The 17,260-nt window shown below is 35.3% G+C and overlaps 2 protein-coding genes, 1 long non-coding RNA gene and 1 other non-coding gene across 9 annotated transcripts; 1 reads left to right on the top strand and 3 right to left on the bottom strand.

The window, feature by feature from the left end:
* Positions 1–945: 945 nt before the first annotated feature.
* On the bottom strand, positions 946–2,760 carry LOC104211300 (uncharacterized). Its single transcript, XR_707099.2, has 2 exons — positions 2,356–2,760; positions 946–1,244 (listed from the first exon to the last, which is right to left on the bottom strand). It is a non-coding gene; the product is annotated as an uncharacterized lncRNA (long non-coding RNA).
* Positions 2,761–3,321: 561 nt separating this feature from the next.
* On the top strand, positions 3,322–7,511 carry LOC104211301 (uncharacterized). Of its 6 annotated transcripts, none has more exons than XM_070147536.1 (4): positions 3,381–4,288; positions 6,387–6,476; positions 6,693–6,753; positions 7,002–7,511. In XM_070147536.1, exons 1-4 carry the CDS (start codon positions 3,950–3,952, stop codon positions 7,376–7,378), a joined length of 867 nt encoding a protein of 288 aa, XP_070003637.1. In that variant the 5' UTR covers positions 3,381–3,949; the 3' UTR covers positions 7,379–7,511. The 6 variants fall into 6 exon arrangements, 2 of the variants coding, with proteins under 2 accessions (XP_070003637.1, XP_070003636.1); XM_070147535.1 differs by having other exon boundaries at positions 6,996–7,511; XR_011400233.1 differs by lacking the exon at positions 6,693–6,753 and having other exon boundaries at positions 3,382–3,748; positions 4,084–4,288; positions 6,996–7,511.
* A 2,182-nt stretch (positions 7,512–9,693) lies between these two features.
* Positions 9,694–16,995, bottom strand: LOC104211302 (NAC domain-containing protein 89-like). Its single transcript, XM_009760341.2, has 4 exons — positions 16,622–16,995; positions 12,005–12,264; positions 10,853–11,134; positions 9,694–10,405 (listed from the first exon to the last, which is right to left on the bottom strand). Exons 1-4 carry the CDS (start codon positions 16,857–16,859, stop codon positions 9,953–9,955), a joined length of 1,233 nt encoding a protein of 410 aa, XP_009758643.1. The 5' UTR covers positions 16,860–16,995; the 3' UTR covers positions 9,694–9,952.
* LOC138872286 (U1 spliceosomal RNA) lies at positions 13,434–13,586 on the bottom strand. The gene has a single exon (XR_011400749.1). It is a non-coding gene; the product is annotated as a U1 spliceosomal RNA (small nuclear RNA).
* Positions 16,996–17,260: the final 265 nt, after the last annotated feature.

The raw sequence follows: 17,260 nt of genomic DNA, 5'->3' as shown, positions 1-17,260 counted from the left end.
ATCACGCTTTATAAATTATTAAGATGATTTAACCAAAGCCGCGCGAGCGCGTACCTTGATTTATTTTGAGAATCATAATTATGTCACGCGAACTTGTGCATAATAACGATAATAGATTGTAAGCGTGCCTAAAGCTTACTACGGATATTCATGAATCGTCTAATTTCCTAGAGTTCAAGGTTGCATGTGTGAAGTTTAAGGGTTATGGAATTTATGTGGATATATGAGGGTCCATTGCTATAAAATAGCCAAGTCTTGAAATATTAAAACTTGTTTGAATCTTTGCTCACACTACGTGAAAAAGTTCGGGTGGTGGCTGAATTAAAGAAAAAATTTGTTTGAAATGTTATGAGAGTATGAATGGTTTTTTTTCGTTTTAATGAAGAAAGAAGAAAAAAAAGACTTACATCATTAATTGATTTGATCATTTTATGGACCCAGTCATCATTTCTTAGATTATCAAAAAGGGTGAGGGTATTCAACCAATAATGTATGAGAGAAATAATTGGTGCTTTACTTATTTAGATCAGTGTCTTGATTTTAAATTAATTAAAGGATTATAGTTTGAGACTAGAAACAGTTTACATATTAGCAAATTATGGGCTTGAAATAAAGCCCAAGACGTCTTCAATCTCTAAAAGAAAACACTAATTTTGCAGAAATTCTCAAAGGCAGACTAATTTTAGTCAACATTCTAATCATATTAATTCACGGTAATGTCTTTCATTTAAAACCAGCCTTGAATAAGGTAAAAATAAAAAATGGCAGCTGTTAACTTTGACAGAACAATGCAGTAAAAAGAACTCTTGATAAATAGCTATCACCAAGTGTATAGATTGCTAACATAAGACATCTGCTCAAATAATTTGAACTTAAGCAAATCTTATGAGGCTAGGAAAATAGTGTCATCTTGACCAACAAATACGACTATAAGCATGCAGAGTATAAAATAAGGAGCTGCTGAACATTTAACATTAAATTAGAGGCCAACACAGAAGAATACAGTAGCAGACTTATCATTTTACACACTATAAGGAAACTTGTATATCAATTTCAGGCCTAGATCTACTAATTCTAAGTAGAATAAGAAACTAGAAAAAAGAAGTAAAAAGAATAAAAAGCTTGAAAGAACATAAGAATTAAGAACTGAATATGACTGATTCCATCAATTTCACAATACTCATATATCCTCCACATAGGCATGTTTCATATCCAATTTATAGTCCAAGGTTCAAAAGAGGTACCTGATTGCAATGAATCAAAGAAAAATCAGAAAATAAATCTCTGAAAGTGCAGAATATCAACAGGAAAATAACTTCAATTCAACAGCAAAATCCCAGCAGCTCAACAAAGAAAAATACAGAAAACAAATGAAACAAAGGCAAGGCTAAACCTCTGTTTTTTATTTATTTATTTTATTTAAAAAATATGTATTTTTTAACTTCTTTGAGGTGAGAAGATGCATGAAAAAGAAATCAGAGATGAAAGAGGAGTCAATTTGTGTGTGAGATGAGGTAATATCTCTCTGAAAAATGCAGAATGAATAGTGTCTAAAAATGCAGAAATCCCTGTGGAGAAGAGAGTCAATCCTCTTCAAAATGCAGATCGGAATGTGTGTTATATGAGAGAATGAGAGATGGCGTAGGAGAATCTGTCAGCCCCTAAAAAAAGGGGAAAAATATCTTTTTAACAGATTTTGGACAGCTGTCCTATTCCAATTATTCTTTTCTTTCTCTTTACGCATTTTTACTTTCTGTATTTACTCTTCAATCCTAACACCTAGCAATTTAATTTTTTTTTTATTGCAAATTAGCCACTCCTAGAAGCTTCCTAAATAACTAACTAAGATTCCCAAACCTTCATACCCTCTTAGCCCCCTTACGTTTCTATTCTTACAGATTTTGCTCCTAAAGCCAGCTTGAATTGGGCCTAATTCTGAGCCTTGTTCCTAGCCCAATCTACACTCCTAGGTCTAAAGCAAAAATTAATCAGATCTCACAAAGCTTGTGCATCACTAATTGAATTTTGGAATTCATTCAAAATCAGAATTTGATCTCTAATAGACTAGAAACTTAGAATTAACAGAGTTCAAAGGCGAAGACAAAATTAAACACACATAGGCATGCTCAGAAACTAATCAACAAAAAACAGCAAATTCAGACTAGATTAGAATCATCAAACCAAACCAACCTAAAATGTAATTAACCTAATTCAAAATTGTAATCAATTATCCAACAAAATATGCAAATCAGGTTTATTAACTAATGCGTAATCACACACAAAAAAAGCTAATTAACATTTCTGGCATCAATAACCAACTAAACTGTCATGAAGAGAAAGGAGAACGAGATGTACCTAGACGGAACTCGAATTGGAATGACAAGGTTTCAAGGGCTCTAATTGGTCAGCAACTGATTGACCAAAATCCGACGGCTTCGGAATGAACCAAAACCAACGTCAATCAATTGTTCTTGTTAAGAACAATCGATCGACGTAGGTTCTAGGTCAAAACGAGTTGAAATCGCCAAAGAAATCAGAAAAGAGGAAAAGATAGGTTTTCTGGAATTTAGATCTAAAAATCGGGGAACCCTAGGGTGTTTTGGAGGAAATTAAGAGGAAATATAGGATGATGAGGAGGTGGGGATTGTCGGGCGAAGATTTGGGGGTGTTTGGAGTGGTGCCTCCACCGTGGGCGATTTCCGGCTACGGCTTTGGGCGGAGGATGAGAGAGAGGAGAAGAAGGTATCTAGGAAGGGTTTTGGGGGTAGGGGTTCTTGATTCAGACAGTTATAAGGGAATGGGGAATTGAGTTCCTGGCCGTTGGATCAACATTGAGGGACGGCTAAGATTTGATCTAATCAACCTAATCTAAAATGACGTCGTTTGGTTGTTGAAAAGGCTGGACCGATTTTGGAGTGGACTGGGGCGGGTATTTAGCAATTGGGCCGTTCAAATGTTGGCCCAGTCTGGTTTGAAACTCAAAACAGCCACTACAAAAGCGTTTGGCGACGGATTTTAGTGACAAGCCATATTCCGTAGCTAAATAACGACGGATTAACGACGAATTGTAATGTTTGTCGCCAAATAAGCTACAAAAGATTTAGTATCAAATATAGCAATGGATTAGCGATGAAATTTTATATCCGTCGCTAAAAAATAGGCGCTAAAAATTGGCGCCTTTATTTACCTACAAAATTAGCGACGAAAGTGGGGCGACAAACATTATTAAAATATAGCGACGAATTTAACGACAAAGTAACTTTGTCGTTGCGTTTATTTTACTTATCAAAACATTTCAAATTTAATTGCGACGGAAATTCCCTCGTTGGATTCGTAAAAATAATTTTGCCCAAGTTATTATCAGCAATAGAATTATTTCCGTAGCTATTTCCGTCGCTAGTTCTTTTTAAAATTAAAATTTATCCAGGGCACAAATCTACTTACAGACTTACGTTCTCTTTCTATCAAACTCACCCACTTTCTCTCATCTTCAATAATGTAAGATTCTTGCTTCAAATACAACAAATTGATTATGAATCTACGGCTCAAATACAATGGGAACATAGATATCCAATGGAGAATAGAAGAAATTTAGAAATTGGGCAAAATTTTTTGCTGTATAACTTTTGTGTTTGTTGACCCTCGTTCATTCCCGGGCATGTTTGCTGCTCCGCAAGATTTTCAGATGAAACCCTTATTTTTACAATTTTTGCACTTTGTCTACATCATTATTCTTATCTTTGTCCAGGTAAATTTTCTGTTATTTTGTTTTTGTTTTTCTTTCTTTCCATTTAATTATGTTGAGGAATTTTGATATGGTAATTCTTATTTGACCGATACCTTGATTTTCATACTTTTGGGTCAATAATAAATTCATATGACTTTAGGGTTTAGATTTCACTATTTTTTATTAGAGATTTACCCTAATAATAAATTGATATGATATGATATGTTCAAGAGTCAACATGGTTGTTGTTGGAGCCCACGCTGTCATGGCCAATGGTGGGGTTATTGCACCTATTGGAATGAACATGGTGGCTCTAGCAGCTCAAAGGCGTGCTGTTCCTTTTGTTGTTCTTGCAGGCACTCACAAGGTATTTTAGCTTCACTAAGGCACTGGTCTGAAGGGTCAGACCAATACCTTAGTGATAGGCCTTTGCAAAAGCATGGAGGAGGACTTGAGCACAACGAAACATATTATGGTTCCTGTTACGGTGCTGAAGGGTCAGATGATGAAGCCTATCGAAAGAAAGGTTGGGCATTGTCAAACCTAGATATTTTTGACCAGGTATGTTTCTATATTGGCAGGTATATTGTCAGTTGATCATCGAAGGAGTTACATGTCTTGTGTGGGTGTCTTTTCTCTCCAAATTATTCCCTGAATTTGAAGCCATTTTTCCTCTGTAAAAGCTTGACTACCGTGGCTTCTTTCTTTTGTGAAAATAGAAGATCTAAGAAGTTAACAGTATGGCTTGCTATGTTAAAGCCTTAAAGTATCTTAACTCTACCTCCTAAGTGTTTGATGAGTCTTGAATAAAGATCTGGTTTTCATTTTGAATCTTGTATCGAAGTTATGCAGCATAACATGGATGTGATAGAAGTGCTGTGAGCAATAAGGTCTCACAATCACAACAAACAAATGTGGACATGATCATTTGTGTATTTGTATGTTAAAAGGAAATGAGCGTGATTAATCCAACTTTTTGCAGGCACTCACAAGGTTTTTTGGTACTGTCTCTTCGTGTCTATATTTTTATTAATGTAGTGTTTATGCTTTCCTGAGCCGATGGTCTATTGGAAACAACCTCTCTATCATCAAAAGGTATCATCACAAGGTAGGGGTAAGGTCTGCGACTTTGTGTACACACTACCCTCCCAAAGCTCACGGTGTGGGATAAGACTGTGTATGTTGTTGTTGTTGTTGTTGTTGTTGTAAGGCACTGGTCTCTACCTTCAGGAAATAAATATATTTTACTCATCCTAGTTTTATTTAAGAAATAAAGAGCTAATTCCATATAACAACAACAATTACACCTCAGTCCCAAAAACAAGTTAGGGTCGGCTATATGGATCCTCCCTTCATTCTTCTGTGTAGATTGTGTAAATATTGCAATCTTCCGTGTATTCCTTGTAGCATAGAATGTATTTTTGATGTTGCAGTATTAGGCCTCTGGTTTTGCCTTTGAATTTTGATGGATAAGAAGTACGTATTTGATTTAAATAGAACCTTACTTGGAAATAAGCATGAGAAGTACCTTCACTGGTCAAAGGCATCATTGGGAACATGAAATGCTATAATTATTAATTAGATTAAGGCAGAACGGAAATTAGTTGTCTTGCTTTGATTTTGTATCAATAAAAGGTCAAGAGCATTTCTTAGAAAAACTTTGAAGAGATCATTTCGGCAGTTGGAGTGTCCTAAGAAAGGGTTAATATTCACTATTTAATAGTGTTGCCTATGCAAAAGGATGCGAATGAGCAGATCAGTAAATGCAATTTTGTTGGAAAATTTTACTAAATATAGATAAACACTATGCTAAAAAGAATAGATAAATCAGAAATGACACTGCTTGACAAAGAGCGCTTCACGGACTTGCTTATAGAGGTTGGAGGTTGAACCTCAGCTTCGACTTTCTTTTTGGCAAATATTGTGTGAGCCTCTATTGTAAAAAAAATTGTGGTTAAAAAGAATTGAACCCTAGACCTTTTCTAGCTTAAGACTCCATTAAACCAATGTGCCAACACTCTTTCTTGTCTACAAAAGTGATAATAATTACTCAAAAGTTAAGAAAGAAAGAAAGATTTTGGAACTTGTGGTATAAAACAACCCATATATATATTTGTGTGGCTATAAATCATCTCATTAAGGATAAAATGGAAAGTTTATATTTAAATTATTTCTTAAGATAGAAAGATATAATTCTTTTTGGAATAGATTAAAAAAGAAAGTGCATCACATAAACTGGAACGACGAAGTATATATTTTCTTTGCTTATTTTCTAAGAAGATGTGGCACTTATTTAAGAGTTTGAATGACCATAGGACACTGCAATCTTGTTACACTCCTTGTAAACTTACAATCTGTGTTAGATTTTTCTGAGACAGTGGGAAGGAATAGGTTCTGGTAAGGTCATATCAAGTGGTAACAGGATTTCTTGCTACTGATGGATCGTGTTTGACAAGTTATAATGCTGATTTAGAAAGTTAAGAAGCACTGTAACATAAGGCACCTTATTGCTCTTGGATCCAACTGAGCCAATAAGAACCTTAGGCTTCTCTCCCTACTATCTTTGTCATTTTGCTGTTATTATCATCAGCTAGTAGAACGAAATAAGTTCTTATGTTTTTTAAGTTGTCTTGCTCTAAATACTTTGCATACATTGTAGTTAATTTTGGAGGTGGGAGTTGAGATTGGGAGCTTCAAAACCAGTTTGGAGACTTCTCTGCGATCAAAAGCTAGCTATGTCACTAATAAGGTTTGGACTGTCTTTAATTTACATGGAAGTTCAAGAAATAAATTAAAATATTCTTTCCAGGTGCTTCCTTAAAATAACAAGATTTTGAAGGTGGGAACTTGTTTAGTTTTTAGTTTCTCTGTTCTACTTAAGTTGCTTCATTTTTTCCATGTTATTTTTAAATATCATTTTATACGTCTTTTTGCCAATCTTTTTAATTGAATATATTTAGTATAGGCTATTAAAAAGGGTCGAGATCCAACACCAAGTGAGATACATTTGCACATCCATACACATGGTAATGATGAAAATCATTTGATGGTGAGAAATCCCGAATCGTACATCTAAGTCAACTTTTTAAATAATTTTATTGATTTTACTTTCATATCTTTTTTTCATTTTGTAAATTGAATACTCAATATTCTTTAATGTTTCAATTTCACTAATTATTAACTCTTCTACCTGAAAAATATGAGGAGATATTAAAGCAACAAATACATAGTCAATCTGATATTGATCAGTGTAAAACATATTACGAAGTTGCAGGAGAAGATAAGAAAAGAAGAGTATATGGTCTTGGATCTCAAGAAAAATACTACTATGGGCCGAATCTTTATGACTCTTTTGGATCTGATGCAACATCCTCAGCAACACCTTTAAATGCTCAATCAGCACCGATAGGGAATATGAATGAGTTAGTGACACGATTGATTCCTGTACTGACTGATCATATAATTCCTGTAATCGTTGAGTGGGTATGCGAATTAGTTTCTTTATCCTCGCAACAGCCCAATATTGATCCTACCAATCACCCATCTGACGTGGCACCTATAGTTCCTACCTCTTATGTTGCTGCTAATATTGATGAGGTTCATGTAATGGGTTCTGACGATGACCATGACTCTCCAGCCTTGCATAGTTAGCCTATTTTCTTTAAACTTTATTGTTGGTGCTTGTGGATATTTTGTACTTAACGATACAATTATATGTATTATGCTATATATTTTGGACCTTATTGAATGTTAATTTATATTAATATCAGTCACTTTTAATTAAGTGTATTTAATAACATTTATGTAATATGCTTGAACAGGGTACATTTAAAATAATAAATAAATAAACAAATTTAAAAATTAACGACAAGTATTTTTCGTAGCTAAAATTAATGCATTAAATTAAATATTGCGACGGATTGGTGACAAACGGTTTTCATTGCTAAAACCAAGAAGAACTAGCGACGGATTATTTCGTTGCTAATAAGAACAAACGATGAATTTTGTTATGAATTGTAGCGACAAAATTAGTCAAAATAGCGATGAAACCAAGCAAAATAGCAACAGATTTTTCGGTCGCTAAACTTGGCTACGGATATATTATGTCGCTAAGCTAGCTCTGCTACAGTTTTGTATTTTTCGTCGCTATGAGCTTAGCTACGAGCATTTTAGCGACCAACTTGAATCCGTCGCTAAACTGTATTAGCGACGGAAATAACATGTTTAACGACGGAATACGTCAGCCGCTAAATGCTGTTTTTTTTTGTAGTGAGCCCCTTCTACTTTCTTTTTCTCTTTCATTTTTAACCACTAATTAACTACTCCCTCTGATCCACAATAAGGGACCAATTTGCTTTTTTATTTTGGTCCAAAATAAGTATCCATTTATATAATTAAAAAAAAATTCAATTTGTTTTTCCAAAATTACCCTTATGTACTTATCCCTAAAAAGTCATTTACTCCTTACATTTTAGAAGAAAAGTAAGTGCTATTATCACTATGATGCAACATTAATAAAGGGTAGTTTAGTCATGCTAACTATTTTCGTCTTGAATTTAGTATGGACCGGAGGGAGTAACATAATATGTAAAACTTAAATTGCAAAATCAACTTATTCACTACCTTATCTAACAATTAATTAAGCTATGAATTACCAAAATAACTAATGTACTACTCCCTCCGTTTCAATTTATGTGAACCAGCTTGACTGGACACGGAGTTTAATAAAAAATGAAGACTTTTAAAATTTGTGGTCCTAAACAAGTGAAAAAGGGGCCCAGAGTATTTGTGTGGTTATAAAAGCTTCTCATTAAGGGTAGAATGGTAAGTTTAAGCTAAATTGTTACCAAATTTAGAAAGGGGTCATTTTTTTTTGGAACGGACCAAAAAGGAAATAGGTTCACATAAACTGAAACAGAGGGAGTATTATTTTTTGTGATTTTGTATTTAGTAATGCAATTAACATGTGATTTAAGATCTAAAAATGCAAAGAATAAAATATAAAATATTTTCTTGATTTGCAATGGTACTAAATATGCTAAAAATGCAAATAAATGCCAAACAAATAAAATAAAAATAAAGAAAAATCCTAAAATTCCATAAAGGCAATTAACACTATCTTAAAGTATTTTTAGGAGTATTTTAGGCATGGAACAAAAATTATGTGCTCATATTCTAGAAATAGAGGAAGTGTTGATTATTTGGTGGTTCACTTGCTTGACCAACTACCACTTTGAAATGCAGGCGGCAAATTTTGGTAGAACTCACAGGTTGTTGACTTTTGTAATACATGAAATTGGCTTAACCACCTTGCCTTTAGACTTTAGTAACTCATGCTTTTTATGATTGGATTTTGCGAGCTGTTCCAACCACTGCTGGATGTGATTTCAAGAGCCGACGAGAATGAATACCACACAGAAGAGTCAAGACCAGACTCCCTAATCGAATGTTTAATCGATCCATTCCGGATCGACCGAATTGGTATAGAAGTTGTAACATGGGAAAACCACGAAAAACAGGGCCTTCTTACATACTTCTTAAAGGGGGAGAGCGCCAGGAGAACATCGAAACACCATCAGTTTGGAGCGCAAGGCCAACAAAGCTTGCTGCAGAGGAGATAAGAAAGGCTCAGTAGAAGGGATCTGGTAACTGTTATGAATGTAGAGGAGGGGGGAATTTTTCTCGTTACTGTTCCAATGTTCAGACGGACGAATGCTGCTGAAGAGTACAGAATAGACCAGCTAAAGATGGAAGAGCGAATGTTGTCGATCCTAGAGCCCGGAAAGCTCTAAAGGTAGTGGAGTATAATATATATTTGGACTGCCTTCTTCTAACAATTAGATTGTCTATATAGGTCAATATTCCTCTATATATTTTTCTCCCTAACACAATTATATATTGTAACAAAAGGGATTTTCCTTCTAAAAATGATATATATCGCAGTTCAAATTTTCAAGGGCATAACATTTCAGCTGTAAACGGGTAATAATTCATGCAGGCAAATCAAAGTACAAACAAATGGTTGTATATTAGTTTATAGCCACCATCTAAAGTTCTACCTCTATTACACAATCTATTTACACTCACAGGCACTCACCCTGTACATTTGAATTGAAACAATTAAGTATTAAGCTCAAATACCACAAGCATAGTGCAGACACTCATTCCTTTTTCAACTCCCACTCTAAATATTAGTAAAACAACATACCAGATAGGTATTTAACTTCAGCTGCTCGTCAAAACGAGAACACGCCTAAGCCATTTCACTTGCTGTGAGACTCCCAACATACTAAGAAGCATGACCAGTAATATAAAGGCAACCAGAAATATAGGCATCACGTATTGCTTCATCGTTTTAACTGAAAACATGTTTCTCAGCCATCTTCCTGAACTAGTTATGCTCACTCCGATTTTATTCTTTTTGGTAGCTTCATACATTCTGGATCCCTCTACTGGACACACCACTACTTTTTCCCTTACTAGTCTGAGTCTTCGATTAGCGGTGCCCTGGAAAGGAGCCACACCGGACATCGCAGCTCGAGCTTCATGAGTTGATATCGAGGATTCAGGCCTACTGGGAACCATGGAAATAGGTTGGGCATTCAACGAAGATTCGTCTAGCTTAATGATATCATCTTTCATTATATCAGCAAACCAGTCCTCCTCACCATCACAGTCCTGGAATTCCACACAGCTGTATATTAGGACCCAAAAAAAGAAATGATTGGATTTCAAGCATATGCCATTAGGCTCAGAGGCGGATTCAGGATTTAAATTTTATGGGTTCAACCTTTAAGATTTTTAGCATTCAACATATTATATTGTTGAAGTTATGGGTTCATATCAACTATTTTTACAATTTCGGCGATTTTTTACACACAAATTTATATTCCACAACGAAAGTACTGGGTTCAGATGAACCCGACACCAAAGAGAGAGCTGGATGCGCCCCTGATTAGGCTTAGTGAAGAATAGAGATGATCCCAAAAGAAAGACAAAGTTGTGCTTTCATCTAATCTCTCTATTTTCTGAAAGAAACTATGTTAATTATTATGGAAAAGGTTAAGATCACAGAAAGTGACACATTAATAAAAGAGCAACAGAAAATGGCCGTAAAACCAAAACCTTGAAGTGGCCAGAGGAATCGTGCTGAGAGAACTCTTTAGTTGGTTTATCAGATTCTGATCCAGAGTCAATCTGCTCAACCGAATGGGAATAAAAACTGCTACTCCCTTCCTTTGAACAACAGCAATCCCCTACAGTGACCAATTCCAAGCTGCCCAATTGTCCTGCTCCAGACTGAGCGGTTGCAGTAGCGGTAGCAGCCAGTTGATTCCTTTGATTTCTTGGGGTGTCATTCAAATGAAACTCACTATTCTTCCGGAGGCGGCAGACAACCATAGAATCCTGTATAACACATCAGACCAAACACTCAAAGCATTTTATTGATGCAGAGGATCGACATATTTTCAGTAAGTGGTTTATTGCAGCAAACAAACAATAAGTGGTTTATTGCAGCAAACAAACTATCTCATTGAGCAAAACAAGGCAACATACAATATGTGCAATAAAAATCTCCAGAGTGCGGAAAGTGGTAACATAATTGAATTTCGGAACCTGTCAAGTCCTGTTGAAGGCTTCTGCAATGGGATGAATTAGATTGAATCAAGAAAGAACAATTATGGCATAGACATCCCACCAAGTCTTACAGTTAACAGTTAAATAGAAGTAGCTCGAAGTGAATTTTCTATCTTGAATCATATCATCACTCAAACATCACATAATACAGTTGAACATTCCAGGTAAATATATTTATATTTGTTTATTTAAGTTCTAAACAGTATGCAAAATGAATGTGACTATTGATATATCAACTTAAACAAATTGCTGTTTCCTGTTTCTTCCTTCATATCGGACATTATAGCATCTATATGATGGCCTACCACAAATAAAACTATTGGTTTCTCCAAGTTTCTTTTCAGTTGCTACAGTCAGTAAGAGCAGGTTATAGAGCATTCTTGAGTAACCACTATATTGACAACACATTCCTTCTTTTTTCTCACTTCTGATAAACTATAATTGAGCAAACCATTCAGCACCAAATAACAAAAGAAACTATTGATGCTAAAATTTAGGAAGACATGTATTAAAGAATCCATAAGAATGACATTTTCTACTCAAGGAACAAACAGCTAACAGTAGGTAGGTGAATTTGCCGTTTTAGCTGAAAAGGTTGGAAGTTCATCATGAGGTTGGTGGGTCAGAGCTCTCAAGTACCTGATAATTAGTGTTTCCGCTCATGCAATATTCATGCATTATCCAATGTGTCCTCTGTCCTTTAGGTGCTCGACCAGTGTGGAACACCAGAGTTCTCTTTGTGCCAATGAGATTCGAACCAGATTTCACATTACGTTCTTTTCCTGTGGCCTTCCAGTAACCAGATTCAGTTGCCCTTTTACTTTGCGACCCGTTTGGATACTTCCTTCCACGAGGAGAAAAGAAGAACCATTCATTATCTGATTGAATGACGGATTTTGCTGGTAACATGAAAAATAGGGATTAATCAATTAATAGAACAAGCACGTTGTATGAGTTACAACTCAGAGAGTAACTAGCAAAGAGAGTCAAATGAATATCTTTTGGGGCTGAAGCTGCCTGAAGGTGGTAACATAAAGTATGTTTTTCATAATTCCCGGGTGCCTTTCTAAAACGGAGGACAAAATCAGCAAGATAATAACTGCAATAATCTTATACTCTACGCTGTATGGTGATGACCCATATTATGATCCCCAGCTTTGCATATCCGAACCATCAAAATATCAAGGCATATGGCCAATGCCAACGTAAGGTTGATGGAACACGAGACAAAAATATGTCATGCCTCCATATTGGGACAGATGGTAGACATCTAATCACCTTTTAAAATTAAGCATATAACTGTAGAAGCAAATAAAAACATATTCAGAAATGATAAATTTATAGGTTCTAGAAAGTATTTCAAGAAAACTCAGGTCAAAGCAAAACTCATTTGGTTCTAGAATTAGTGAGCTCATTTTTCCTTCCTTCAAGGGTGCAAACAATAATTAATGAGACCAAAATTTAAAGGATAAATATGACCAAAAGTGCAGAGGAGGGGCAGTCAAAGCCTTAAATAATCTCTGACTACGAATAAAGAGTGTAAAAAGCCAATAGTTACTCTTTACCGTTTGACCAAGATATTAATCATTCACAGAAGTAATTCATGAAGAAAACCATGCAAAACAGTGATTAGATCCCACTGGCAATCGCTTCCTCTGCAAGCAATAAAAATTCAAAATCTGAGTATTGGAAGGCCAATAGTGCCCAGACAAAGAGACTGCCAAGATTCTAGACTTCAACTTATTTCTAAATTGGCCATAGACCTAAGTGGTAATACATCTAAATATGTACTACTTTTTTCATGGCCTTATTTCTAACTTGACCAGATGTATGCCGGTTAACCTATTTTCTCTCACAGTTGAAGATCCAACCCTCAGTGCCATCTGAGCTTTATTCTCCACTTACTGCAGTAAAATAGAGAGGAGGCATATAAATGACCTTATTTTCTGTATAACTTATTAATTTCCAATGTTTTGGAAAAAGAGAGAAGTAGCAAGCAGAAGAAGTCATCCTTACCAACTCAAAAGAGGGTAAAAGTTCATGACACATTCTCCTCTGCTACTAGAAGTAGGGATTTTTTTTACGGCACCCTCTACCACTAATTATGACGTAGGCTCAATTGGGCCGATCTTAGGCGGGCACCCGTCCAAAGTGCAATGGAGGTCACCAGCCTAGGCCATGGGCCTTCTTGATTGCCCATTGAACCCGTCCAGGTAAGTATACTAGGACTAGGGATGACCAAGATTCATATCCTTAAGATTCACCAATCTCTCTTACTCTTTGGAACTGTGGAAATCAGTTTCCAAATGTCATTTTTCTTCATTACAAATCCAGCCGATTTAAATATGATGATATTACAAATCAAGTCTTCGGTATAAGTCTGTCTATTGACTTCATTTGTATACGATAATTATCATTCCATTGTCTTCATTAAGTGTGAAACTTTAGTGGATCTCCTCTCGTAGAACTTACTCAGCTGTTTTAGACAGCAGCTCACTTCTCCTAAAATAGCTTTCACATTGAATCACTAATAGATAATCCTAAAACCATACATGTTTTGAAGGGAATTATTTTTATCTTTTGTTAAGTATAGCTGTCTGAGAAATCCTTAATTGTGGGATAGAACAATACTGTAAAATGGCATAGGTCTTACAGTGGACTTGCTATACTTCGAAGGAGACAAGTCCATTCTTTTCTTCTTCTTTACTTCCTTGGCACTGCATTTTAATAAAATCCTCTACCAATATCTTCAAGAAATAAATCTACTTAGTTCAGATTTCTAACCCTTATGACATGACTTTATACAAAAGCACTCTTAACATGATTGCTTTTATGATAAAAGAAAAGGAGATTCTTCCCTTTTTTCCTTAGAGATTCTTCACTTTCAATCACGAATATAGCATAATCAACATAAGCAGGGGCGAAGGTACAGTGTAGCAAGGGTGGTCAACTGACCACCCTTCGTCGAAAAATAATACCGTGTTTATAAGTAAAATATTAGAATTTATATATATGTAATACATATTGAACACCCTTGTAACAATGAAGAGGCATAGCCCAGTGACAAAGGGTGGTCAAAACGCCTTAGAGGCGCAAGTTCGGACTCCTCGCTCCACAATTTTTGTTGTAGTACAATTCTTTTTAAAGACAACTAGATAAGCAGACTAAACGACGTCGTTTTCGTTGTTTGACTTGCTTTATCATATAAAAATCAGGAATAAACAAATCTGTATAAAACAAAAATTAGGAATAAACAAATCTAATCCCTAAAAGTCAAAATCGATCCATCCCTAATTCCTCATTCCTCACGGCTCACACAAACAAAAAGGAAAAAACCTAGGTCAATTTTGGTCTCCATCTTCTTTGATTTCTCTGCCAACGAACTTTTGCGTTTGAAAGTTCTTGCTGCTCTCTGTCTTCGCCGGTGTTACTCCGACTGTCCAAATACTCCATTCCGCCATTGAACTGGTTCGAACTTCGAATCTCGTCTTTCTTTTCCTTTTTTGCTTCAAAGTTTCAGTTGTTTTAAATTTCTCTAATTTTTTATATGATAAATATTTTTGGGACAGTACACTGTGCGTAACTAGTTAACATTTATGTATATTGCTTGTTGTAAGTTCAAACACAAACTGTTGATGTTCCTTTTGTTTATTTAATTGTTGAGGAGTAATATGTTTTAACTACTTTATACATTCAGGGAATTGAAGTTGCAATGAACTTGTTGAAATTTTACAACAAAGTACCAAAAATAACTTCGGCTTCTCAAAATCAATCTAACAGAGCAGAAAATGCCGATCAATCAGATTTTCCCTCGCATTCTTCTCTAAGACAATAAATTGATACAATTGCTCCACAGCCCGATCCAGCTGAAAGAACTCCAATATTGGAGTATCATCCAAACCATCGCGATGAAATAGGGAGGGCATACATTCAAAGTGGTCCTTGCCAACCTCGGTATCATGACTTCCCTCAATTTGACTTTTCTGGATTTAAGCGTCGTTTTAATCCTATATGGTTTGATGAATTTAATTGGTTGGAGTATAGTGCAAGTACCGATGCTGCATATTGTTTACCTTGTTATTTATTTAAGGGAGAAAGTATTCATCAAGGTGGTGGTAATGTTTGTAAAGGGTTTAGGAATTGTATCCTGATGACTTTGATGAATTTAGGATGAGTGCTCTTGAGAATTAGCTTGCGAGTTATATTATTGATGTTCGTGATTTTGATGAAAGGTTCTCCGATCTAAATGGGCTTTCTGATCTTTCAAAAAGATTAGTTAAGACAAAGAAGCATTCAGTTTATCCTCTTGTATTCCTCTTAGTGAAACTTGTGTTTCTTCTGCCTGTTGCCACTGCAACCGTTGAAAGAGCTTTATCAGCAATGAAGTTTATCAAAAATGACTTTGCGGAATCGATTGGATGATGACTTTTTAGGCGGTTGCATAGTGCCTTATGTAGAAAGAGAAGTATTTAGTACTGTTTCTAATGAGTCTATTATAAAAACATTTCAAGAGATGAAGCCTCGTCGAGTACAATTGTAATAAGTAGAATCTCTTTTCTACGCTTCTTTATATTAGTTTGGATTTATCCAACTGTTTGTACTATTACCTGTATTTTTATAATTTAGCTCGATATCACGTTGTTTGATTTAAATTTTTCGGTGCACCTACTTGTTGAGAATTTATTTTTCTTGTTCAAGTTTGAACACACTTGAAAATTTTTCTAGCTTCGCCACTGAACATAAGAGTCGAAGAAGTTGACACGTGGAAAAAAATATCATTAATAGATTATCCTAGAGGAGGTTATTCCTTTCTTTTGTCTTTTGCGGTAGATGTGCTTTCATATTTGTTTCGTCAATGTAAGCATGGGAGAAGCCACCTTTAGCATCGTTGAAAAATTACGAAAAATTACGCTGTGTATATAAATAAAATATTGATTTTAGATATATAAAACCTATATTGAACCCTCTTTGTCAGAATTTTTTTCTACTTCTTTCGAGTTTGAACACCCTTGGAAACATTTCTGGCTTCAGCAGAGAATGTAAGGATAAAACACCTTTGGACTCAAGGAATATATGAGCATCAAGATCCTCTATTCTAAGGTACTCAAAACAAGGAAAAAAGGAGCAGTCTAGTTAGGGGAAAAAGAGAATCTGATATGAATATACTGTGGAAACAATCACATTAGTAGAAAAAGAAAGGAAAAATGGAAACACACACATATATCATGTGCTAATACTAAAAAAGGAGGTACGTACCTGGTAAATCCCAAGGTTCATGTTTCCAAATCTCAACCTCAGAAATAACTTCAACACACTTATCAGACCCCTCAAGTTTCTTTTTCAAGTAATATGATATGAGTTCTTCGTCCGTTGGTGAAAACCTGAAACCAGGAAACATTGATGACGCTGTTGCTATTGAAATTTCCACATTATTATTTCTGGGTGTTGTACCGTTCTCATTTCTTGAACCAGCTGATACATGCCCATCCACCATAATTACTCAATACAATAAAAAAAGCTCAAAACTTTACACCACCTTTCTTCTATTTAATTTTCCTCTCTTTGTAATTATACGCAAAAAGGGTGTTGGAATCTCTGAGGAAAAAGAAGAGAATCAATGAAAAAGGAAGCAAACGGTGGCTTCCTTAGCTTGTAGGTCTGTACATGCTTGGTTTTGAGTCAGCTGCTTTTCTTTTGTGGGAAAGGAGCACGGGAGATTCACGTGGCAACGGAACACGTGTCTCTGCTTTACGTAATAGAAAGTTGCATGCATGGCCCCATGTTCTGATGACGTGGACGCCATACTGCACACCCCTTTTTTTACTAGTCTATATATATATATATATATATATATATATATATATATATAAAGTTACTTTAAATAATTAGCATTGT

This window comes from Nicotiana sylvestris, chromosome 6 (assembly GCF_000393655.2).
Source record: "Nicotiana sylvestris chromosome 6, ASM39365v2, whole genome shotgun sequence".
Taxonomy (NCBI): domain Eukaryota; kingdom Viridiplantae; phylum Streptophyta; class Magnoliopsida; order Solanales; family Solanaceae; genus Nicotiana; species Nicotiana sylvestris.
The sequence above is the reverse complement of the archived record's forward strand: the minus strand, read 5'-3'. Positions and strand labels throughout refer to the sequence as shown.

Coding starts and splice junctions, on each gene's coding strand:
- LOC104211301 (XM_070147535.1), top strand. CDS start 3,950: ATGTTCAAGAGTCAACATGGTTGTTGTTGGAGCCCACGCTGTCATGGC. Junction 6,477..6,692: donor CTAGCTATGTCACTAATAAG/GTTTGGACTGTC, acceptor TATTTAGTATAG/GCTATTAAAAAGGGTCGAGA. Junction 6,754..6,995: donor TTTGCACATCCATACACATG/GTAATGATGAAA, acceptor CATATTACGAAG/TTGCAGGAGAAGATAAGAAA.
- LOC104211302 (XM_009760341.2), bottom strand. CDS start 16,859: ATGGTGGATGGGCATGTATCAGCTGGTTCAAGAAATGAGAACGGTACA. Junction 12,265..16,621: donor TGAACCTTGGGATTTACCAG/GTACGTACCTCC, acceptor TCATGTTACCAG/CAAAATCCGTCATTCAATCA. Junction 10,406..10,852: donor ATTCCTCTGGCCACTTCAAG/GTTTTGGTTTTA, acceptor GTGGAATTCCAG/GACTGTGATGGTGAGGAGGA.